The sequence below is a fragment of the Ammodytes marinus genome, assembly GCF_949987685.1.
Source record: "Ammodytes marinus genome assembly, chromosome: 16".
In the NCBI taxonomy this organism is placed as follows: Eukaryota; Metazoa; Chordata; class Actinopteri; order Uranoscopiformes; family Ammodytidae; genus Ammodytes; species Ammodytes marinus.
This window is the reverse complement of record NC_137220.1, coordinates 7,313,520-7,323,551: the sequence shown is the minus strand read 5'-3', so window position 1 is coordinate 7,323,551 and position 10,032 is coordinate 7,313,520. Positions and strand designations below refer to the sequence as shown.

At 39.7% G+C, this 10,032-nt stretch overlaps 1 protein-coding gene across 2 annotated transcripts; it reads right to left on the bottom strand.

Moving 5' to 3' along the window:
• Window positions 1-256: 256 nt before the first annotated feature.
• On the bottom strand, window positions 257-7,898 carry prmt1 (protein arginine methyltransferase 1). Of its 2 annotated transcripts, none has more exons than XM_080044742.1 (10): window positions 7,836-7,898; window positions 6,173-6,268; window positions 5,873-6,028; window positions 5,013-5,076; window positions 4,756-4,901; window positions 3,896-3,983; window positions 3,612-3,727; window positions 2,960-3,110; window positions 2,228-2,349; window positions 257-1,894 (listed from the first exon to the last, which is right to left on the bottom strand). In XM_080044742.1, the coding sequence occupies exons 1-10, from the start codon at window positions 7,860-7,862 to the stop codon at window positions 1,811-1,813; spliced, it is 1,050 nt and encodes a 349-aa protein (XP_079900868.1). In that variant the 5' UTR covers window positions 7,863-7,898; the 3' UTR covers window positions 257-1,810. The 2 variants fall into 2 exon arrangements, with proteins under 2 accessions (XP_079900868.1, XP_079900869.1); XM_080044743.1 differs by having other exon boundaries at window positions 6,173-6,259; window positions 7,836-7,884.
• Window positions 7,899-10,032: the final 2,134 nt, after the last annotated feature.

The following is a 10,032-nucleotide window of genomic DNA, read 5'->3' as shown; positions in this document are numbered from 1 at the left end:
AACATATTCCAATGATGTTATTTTCTCATGGTCAGCCTGCTAAACACCTGACTTGTTCACAATTAGTTATTTAAATATACGTAGCCTTTATTTTTAAGATTATCAGTCATTAGCCTGTCTGAAATATGTCTGCAATCTTCCTGTTCACATTGTAATCGTCACAAAAGCCTTTAAGTGTAGCTGTCATGTTGTTTGTATGGATTGTGTTCTTATCAAATATGTTCTTAAATACAAGAGTATAACAAGACAATGCACATGAAGTTACATTTACAGTTTATTAGTTTTCTTTAAAAAAACAAAACAAAAAAAACAGCAGCAAACAAATTACAAAAGAGAAAAAACAAAGTGTGGTGAGTCAGAGCCAACATGGTTACTACTGTTTCACATGGAATCGTATGGAGGCTGACAGTTGACCAAGCAGCAGTAAGAATGTTCTCAACAGGGTGGGACTGGTTCAGAGCAACATAACGGAGAATAGTTGGTGCATTACAGAGAGCTGCAGCCCACCCATATGACGTAGGCAGCAGCTAACTTCTGGTTTTGGTTAGGATCAGCTTACTGAGTGTGCTGCCTGCATGTGTGTGCAGCATCTCTTACACAGCCATTTCCCTAACCCATACTACAAACTGATTCTACGATAGTTTTTTTTAACAACGCAGTGCGTTCACAGGGGAATGATGACTAAATAACGTTCACTGGTAGCAGACAGTATTCAGACCAAACAGTTTAGTGTGCTGTTGATGCACTAAAGGGAATGCAGGAGCTGCTCAAAAGCTGACAAGTATTCAAATTCATTGTGGGTTGTGGTGACTGAGCCAATAAGAAAACATGGAAATCTCCATGTGTTCAAATTGACAGTAGCGTTCCAAAGACACATAATGTAACATTTACTGTTGGTAGGAAATGGCAAATATGTTTCGGATATTAACTCAATGCTAAAACAGCATACTATTTATACAATGACTATGTAGTACACCGACTCTAGAATAAGTATGCAGTATGGCTTGTGAACACAGCCATCGTCACATTTACTGCAGTTATTCCAAACAGTCACCATAACGACACTTTTGGGCTGCAACGCAATAAACATTGTTACCACAAAGAAAGTGCTTTTGAGACGGATATTGTAGAACAAATCAATCCAGCAGAATGAAGTAAGTTGGATCAACAATAAACTATTATTGGACAACTACTTTTTCTTTTGAACATATCATAGTTTAGGTTTAGTTCATAATTATTGCCATTCAAACTGTGTGTAGCTTTAACAACCCTGTAGTAGGGGTAAGGCCTGGCGCCTAGAGGGTGTCCACTCCACTAAAGCCCACAGTTTGAGCAAAAAAATATCTAGATTTAGCCTTTGCTGCAGCAGTCTATTACCAACAGCAACATGGTGGCTAATTCTATGCACATTATTGCACACACACTCCTAGACCTTAAAGAGTGTGCTGTGCAATATTTTGGGTCATGTGACCCGGGGGCCAAAGTAACTGAACAGTAAGACCATGCAGTCATGTCAGCAGGCTGTTGCGATGCGTCTATATGGATGTTGCACATGCAGAGGACAAGAACCCAAAAAGATGTCGGACACCAACACGCGTTTCGCTGAGTGGCTACAGCACAATGAAATCACCACGCCAATTCACTTTGACCCCAGGGATGTGAAGAACTTTTAAATACTGTTAACGTTTGAACAAGAAAATGAGAAAAAAACAGAAGACTTTAAAAAGTTGCTGCGGGGGAGTATCAAGCTATTGTACAGACTCCCAGTCAAACAGTATAATCTGTCCTCTACTAAAGACAAACTAGAAGACTAGCGCATCCTGTACTCTGACGTCTTGGAAATCTCACACAGCTGACCCTTGAAGTCGAGGTCTACGGTAAAGTCCAGGTCTCTCTGTAAAGGGAGAGCAACAGGGTCAGCAGAGGCAACATACAAATACAATTCAATCAAGAAAATTTGGAAAACGGTTGCAAAATTCCGGGAATTTTGTAAAGTTTCGATGGTAATACAGGAATTTACATTATTTTGCAAAGACGTGTGCCTATAACAAAATATATATATCTATGTTTGGATATGATACAGTTCATTTCAAATTACACTTATTTCCAGTTAATTCCCAATTTGGAAATGTTCCTAATTCCCCATCTTATTTTCCCATGAAAGATTCTGTAAATTGTCCACCCCTTGGCAACCCTAATTAGGAGAGCTGCTTGTTTCTGTGCTTACGTTGTTCTTGACATTTGGCTTCATGCTGATGGTGCCAAAGATCTCCTCGCCGGTCTTTACAGTGATGTAATCGTCCAGGTAGAAGACGGTCTGCTTCCAGTGGGTGTAGGGAGACTCTGGGCCTGGTGGGGGAACAAAGTGTCTATGAATACACTGATGCCTCAACGCAGCTCATTTAAACCAACTGAATGCCAAATAACCATATTTAGAGAACAGGTCTACCATTTTGCAAAACAAAAGCCAGTCATCAGAAAATAGGTTCAAAGTATTCATCAAGTTAATACAGAGATTCCGGAGATTTATCATCATCTGACTGCTGCAATTTTTAACGGCCAATGCCGCGTTCTTTTTTGTTGATTTCGATAAAATACAACATTTTAATAAAAGATGAGATTTTTTTTTTTTTACTTAATACAACTGTTATTACATGAATAAAATGTGAAATTAAACAAATAACATTCACTTGGCCTTCCCTGGTGTTGGCTCTTTTAAATTTTGCCGTAAGCAACTTCTGGATTTCTTTCCTATCTCTTCACACACAAGTTTCCAATTGTTCATACTATATTTAAAAACTTGGCACTATTGAGGTATGACAAAATAACAAAGTAGCCTACACAATGTTACGGAGCTCCATAGCACACTTACCAATGATGACAGGTAAACAGTGCATGAAACCAGGCCTAATCTGTAAAGAGTACAGGTGTGTATAGAGTATGGAAGGGGCAGACTTACTGGTGGAGAAGCCGGTCCTCTTGTGACAGCGAGTGAACTCGATGTTGAAGTATGTGACCAGAGCGTGGATGTAGTCGTTCCTCTTGGTCTGCAGGCAGAACGGTGAGGTGAAGCTCAGGTCGTCCAACTTCACTGTGTAGATGTCCACCTCCTAAAATCACACACACGATAAGAAATTCAGATATTACAACCCCAATTCCGAAAAAGTTGGGACATTATGTACAATGTGAATCAAACAGAATGTGATCATTTTGTGACATGTATTCAATAAACTGTACAAAACATCCTATGTATTTGCCTTAACTGAAACTATAGTTTTTGCAATAAAAAAAATATTGCAAAACATTTCAAGAAAGTTGGCACAGAGGCATGTTTACCGATGCGTTACATCACCCTCTCTTTTAACAACTCTGAGTAAGTGTTTGGGCTTGTAGAAAACACAAAGTCCATGGCTCTATAGCATGGACTATAGAGATTCCACTGTTACTACACATTTTCCCAGTACAAAATTCCACACTTTTGCAGACTTTTAAGTAGATTTTTCAGTCAAAGGCTAAAATAAAATTCCATGCTGCATTGGAACCCCTGAGACTGACCTCTCCAGGTATCATTCCAGTAACATAATATCAAAGCCGGTTTTGCGTCGACCTACCTTGATGAGACAAGCACTGCTGACCAGCTGCTTGGGGTCCACCACATCAACCAGGGGTTCCTTTATCGCTACTTCCTTGATACATGACATATCGAATCCATACACGTTCTCCCACCCTGACACGAGTTAAAAAAAAAGAAGAAACAGTGAGTACACCGAACACCTGGCGTTACAAGCCACTTGTATCCTGCCCGAGTGGTTAACATAAAAACATCCAGCTGGACTACTGCAGCACATGACTGTCATACACAGGCTCAGAATGGGTCCAGTGACTAACTACTCACAGTGGATTTTATAGTCCTTGTACTGCCTGTCTTCGATGGCCGTCACATAGAGGGTTGCCCTGTCAGGGAAAATAAGTCCATCTGGTTTCTGAGAGAGAGAAAGAAAGAAAAAGACTCAGATGTGTGACAACAGGCCTGGGCCTCTACTACCGAAAAAGCCAACGCAAAAAAGGCAATATTAAAATATTATTTCTGAGCTATTGTAGACAATACTGCCAGGTTATTGATCGTTTTGGTTCAAACGGTTTTAATAAAATGTCCTTTAAAAAAATGTATTTCTCCAAAAGTCAATGACAATAGCAGTGTCTAAACTTACTGAAACTATCCTGGGGCCACATTCTCATTACTTTTCTGTGCTGTCTTCGCTGTTCATATAGATTGGTTGTGTTGCCATAGTGATGAAGAGACTTTTATTGTACATGACATGATTAAGATACTGATGTCATATGTGAGACATTTATTCAGAAATTAATTTGTGTTTACCATGTTGTATAACAAAAAGACAGTCATCAGAAAATAGGTTCAAAATATTCATCAAGATAATACAGAGATTCCGGAGATTTTTCATCATCTGACTGCTGCAATGCTAAATTAACTGGTTCTTATTTTTCTGGACATATCTGCAAACAGTCACAGACGACTACTCCCTTTGCGTGACAATTGCTGTATTTTTAATAAAATATAAAATAAAATATATATAAAATATATATTTTAATAAATATTTAGCCATTTATTGTGTGCAAACAGCGGCCTTTTGCACGGTTATGTCCATGCACAAGCACATCGCACATGCTAGTAGATAAATTGTGCAGCACTAAAATAAAGTTTTAATTTGTTTTTCATGTCACAAATACACATACCAGCCATTTGTCCCTGGCGTAGATGACTGTGTTGAGCATGGACTCGTAGAAGAGACAGTAGCCCATCCATTCTGATATGATGATGTCTACTCCTCCTTCCACGGGCAGGTCCACCTCCTCCACCTTCCCCTTGATGATGGTCACAACTGGAGACACAGCAACAGGTTAGCAACAAAGTCACACATTTCACTTTCTGGTGTTAACAGTGTAAATGCCGGGGAAACCTCAGATGTGTCACTTGAATTCCATGTACTCACTATCATCCAGCTTGTTGGCCTTCACTATTTTCGTAGCATAGTCTGAGATGCTGCTGCACTCGATCTATTAAGACAAATAACAACATTTGAATTAGCAGGGCTGTACAGTGCAACAGTTTATCGCATTTGATACTGAAATTGATCACGTGCGATGATGAATACAATTCCACTCGCACTAGCGCGACAGGTTGCTAACGAGCAGATGCTGTCTCTTTGAGACACAGGAGCGCTGCACAACACTGCTTAGAGGGCTCTACATTAACACTCTCCAAATGTTTTAAAGTTTGGTTTTAATTAACAGAAGGACATTTTCTAAAAATGTTTATTATTATTATTATTAATATAATAATTATATGTTGTATACCAGTATACAAAAATATTTTTATAGTTTTATGGGGAGTTATAATTCTGCAAAAAATTGCAATTGGCAGGTTAGATTATTTTGTCTAAATTGCAATCAGTGCACCCCTATTCATTTTTCTACAATTATTACTGCACACCCTAGGATATAATATTAATTGAGAATCTCAAATGAGTTTCGATCATACTTTGTGTGCTACCGAATTGATTTTTTTGCTTGCTAGCACCAGTGCTGCCACTTAAAATGTACATTAACAAAACAGTGTGAATCAACTTGGGGGAGGGGGGTCCAGCTTAATTATTTTGAAAGACGTTGGAAACCTTCGTTCAGACACAAGACTTAACTAACAATTTAAATAACTATATGTATAATGACAATTTATAAAAAAGGAGCCATGCACATTGATCAAACTCTACCGACCAGTGACGCAACCGTTAAGTCCAGCCAGTCCAGAAAAAGGCACAGTAAGAGATTAGTTGTGATCCAGACAGATACGTACCCCTATGACTTTCTTGGCTCCGGCTTTAGCAGCGAACATGCAGAGGATTCCTGTCCCGCTGCCCACGTCCAGCACCACCTTGTCCTTAAACAGGTGCTTGTTGTGGAACATGGAGTTGCGGTAGGTCAGAGTACGGACCTCATCTTTCAGCATCTCCTACGAAAGGCAGAGGGGGGGAAAAATGAATTCAAAAACTCCATGGGGTGGAGGGGTAATCTTGTGACAGGGGGAATAACGTTTGAGACATTATGACAATGTGAATATTGAAATGCTGAATTTGTTTAGTTTCAATTAGATTACCTCATGGATGCCAAAGTGGGCGTATGAGTCAAAGTAGTAGTCCTTTGATGTCATATCCTCTGCTGCAGGCTTGGCTGAGCTCTCCCCCTGAGAAACCTCAACAAAAGAGACACACAATTACAACCTGCTCTTCTGCATGTGTGTTACATAGTGTAAGGAATCGTTTTTTTTACATTTTTAACAAGCGTGAAAAATAGCTTATACATCCTAAAAGCAACAGATCATTTTCATAATTTATATTACAAAGGGTCCAATAACTGTTTCTCAATACATTTTCTTGTAAAGGAAATGTTGACTTGATAGCATTAGGCCTAATAGACCACACTTTACAACTCTTAAAAGTTATCAAAGCGATAATTATAATATCTGAAGGTATACATATGGCCTTCCTTTAGAAAAGTAATGTGCATTCAAAGTGTGGCATCTTTAAATACTGCGTGGTATTGCAAGCATTGTGGGAATGAAATGGGACAAAGGCTCCATACATTTTTCATCCATCGACAGTGTATGTAAGAAAAAGGGGGGGAAAGTAGAGCTGAGCAGGTGTGAAATTTAAGAGGGAAGCAGCTGCTCGGTGAGGCAACTTCACCCATTACAAGGCAAGAAAAACCAAGAGTGTTTAGAAAATACAAAATCTATTACATTTTGGGGAGCACTGAAAATGGCCAACTAAGAGACTATACAAGTTGAAGTTCTACAGCTCATGTCAGTAGGTCCGGTCAACCAGAACATAAATATTGCACACTATTTAATTCGAATCGTTTATTACAAGCTCTGATAGTAAGGTTTGACTGTGCTAGAACTGTGACATATCTGATTTTAATGAATGGGGCCATCCTCCCTTGAGCACAAAGGTGGGAGCACATGGTTAAATGGGTCTGTGTGAAATGATCTTGGCCTTCCTCGAGAAATCCCTACACACCATCTCTGAACACACCCCGTCTACTACCGACTTATCAAACGTCTCAGAATTACCGTCAATCGGCAGACTTATGTTTTAGCAAGGCCGTCTCCCGGTAATTCCAACTCACAGGTAACTGTTGGAATTAACGTAGCCTGTTTGGCTTGTACGTGCTGTGCCATCAATTAAGGCGGCCAAAAAGAGAACATAAGGTAATTCAGTCAACAATTTTGATGTTGGTTGTCTAACGAACTTATACACAGAAGTGAGAATGAATTTGCAGATTTGTAGCAACTGTTTAAAGCAAGCTAGCGGGGGGACAGACTAGAGCCGGTGGGAGAATGAGGCAGCATCCCCATGCCTGAAGCAGCTAACTAGCTCGGATGCTAACACGTTAGTTCCCATGCGGTCCCACAGGCTCGGGCACACATAGCCGGCCGGCTGGCGCACACACTAAAACAATGTCTCTGCCTTTGCCTACACTTTCAACTTTGGTCACATTTTAACTGCCAAATAAATACGCCATGGCTAAATTGTTTATCAAATCGTAGCTGTTTGATAAATGAATAAATGAATGAGCGGCAACGACACAAGCATCATAAGTTAAAATGGATGCATGGATACCTCGTACCTAAATAATCACAGAAAAAAATAAGATTGCAACCCTTTCAGACATCTTTCCCGAAATAATATAAATACACGAGTTCGGTTCCCAAGGACACACGTAATTAGTTCACTGTAGTTCCTAATGTAAGACCTTACCTCCATCCTCTCAGTTGGCGCCGCCATTTCGATCTCCTGCCCGACTGCGTGAGCTGGTAAGACTCTTCCCTAGCCCCGCCCACGACAGCTAGCTCTGCTTTATGATTGGATAGGAATATAGACGCCGCCTACTCGTATGAACGCCGCATGACATAATTTCCGTTACGTAGAAGTCTATCAACACAGCAGTGGTCGGAGTTGGCCTTGAGCAGACACCTCCAGGCTACTCTTCTTTGAGATCAGGGAAAGACCATTACCAACTCATTATAATGCAATATTCTCTTAGCTGCGAGAAGCTCCTTCAATTCATATGTGCAATGCATTGTGGGAGAATAGTGTTCAACATAGGCTAGATATCTATGATGTGCATCATGGACCTAATAAAAGAGTGTGTATCACCAAGAACACACTTCACTGAACGCAGTCACGCCATGAGCCACGCACAAGTTGATTTTTGCAGCCTATGATCGACACACGGTGCAGGATATGAATTGCATTAATAATAATAATAATAATAATAGCCTAATAGTAAATCAAGAGGAAACAACTCACATTTTGAACTCACTTTCATCCAAAAAATGCTTAAGCAAATAAGTAACCTATAACTCCAACTGACTCTAAATCTTAAAACAAAAAAGGTCCTAATGCTTGATGAGAACATTTTATTATTAGGCCTACACCATCATTTCAACAAAGATATAATAATGTTCTTCTTCTTACAACTACTCCCATGAGTATTGCAAAACGTCTAGGCCTATAGGCTGATAAACTAGTATGCAGAACACGTCTAATTAAGGCTACATCAGAAATATAAACCTTACAAACCACGGAGTCTGGTTCCTGGCTTCTCTTCTTATACCCTAAAGTCAAAGTGTAGACTACTTGAGCCAAACCATTGAACTGCAGACTCCCAGTGCAGACCTTGTGGGATGCTCCACCATCATCAGTGTGTAAATGTGGTGTATTTGCCACCTGTGTACTTGCACAAATCCTTATCTGTAACAACTAGGCTAAGCTACCATTTATCATGTTATAGGCCTACCCCTCAACTGTCTCGCCCTCACACAAGAGATAAGAATTCAGATGCTTTCGGTTTAAGTTGCTGTGTCCCAAACCTATAAGCCTCATGCATACTAGACAAAATCTCTGTCCCGTCTGAGGGGACAACTCTCATACGAGGATATATAGGATGACTGTCCACTCAGGCATGATCGGTCACTTTTGATTTTCCCCCTTTGTCTGACTCAACAGAATTATTTTATCAATGTAGTATAACATGACTGACAGATATAAAGTCGCTAGATATTTATTTTAGCATGCAGGTCTTGAATTGGGCATGGAGAGAAATGTTTAAATATATGCTGCTTGTTGGCTATTGCTATATGGACATTTACTCTCAGAAACATATTTCGTACAATGTTGTTAAATTGTTCAGTTTAAGCATTCATGTACTTATTATACAACCAAATCAGAACATAACTGTAGTAGCCTATAAAGCATTGTAGCCTTCTAAAAGTAGTCTGTTACTGTAACATGTTCTTCTTGTGTTATTGTTGTGTTATATTACCCCCATATCCCTTGCTGCTAAGTCCCTGACACACCTAAAGCCTGTGACTTGAGCCACCCTTCTCTAACACCACCTGCTTTTATATTTAGCTATGGAATTTTAGTTTTTTTTAAAGATTTTTTTTGTTGGCATCTTTATGCTTTATTAGACAGTTTGGAGAGACAGAGATGACATTGGGCAGAGAGGGGAATGGCATGCAGAGAACGACCACGGGCCGGATTCTAACCTTTGGTCTTCTGCTTCTGAGGACTTAAGCCTCTATTCAGGGTCTTCACCCTATTAGAAGGCTTCCATATTACATTAATGTAGTATACTGTACGTACCCCTGGCCTTGTGAAGGTTGTTAGTGTCAGACTTTTACTTTAGTGTGTGTGTGTGTGTGTGTGTGTGTGTGCGTGCGTGCAAATGTTAATTTAAGTTCATCTTTATGTAGGCTTATTTGGAAAAATTTGTATTTTGATATTTCTGCAACATTGTTTTTTACATTTCAATGCCAATAAAGCCATTTGAGATTCTTTCTAGATAACAATTAAACAGGGGATGTGAAAGGCGCCTGCGTTTGCCTCATGCCTACCCCTGCCTACAAAGCGAAACTGTCGATGTGGTGTTAATTCCAAAACGTAAACGTTT

What these genes read in the sequence shown, in the direction of transcription:
- prmt1 (XM_080044742.1), bottom strand. Translation starts at nt 7,862, where the DNA reads ATGGCGGCGCCAACTGAGAGGATGGAG. An exon ending in CCCACTTTGGCATCCATGAG is followed by an intron (nt 6,029 to 6,172) that starts GTAATCTAATTG and finishes TGCCTTTCGTAG; the next exon opens with GAGATGCTGAAAGATGAGGT. An exon ending in GAGCCAAGAAAGTCATAGGG is followed by an intron (nt 5,077 to 5,872) that starts GTACGTATCTGT and finishes TTGTCTTAATAG; the next exon opens with ATCGAGTGCAGCAGCATCTC.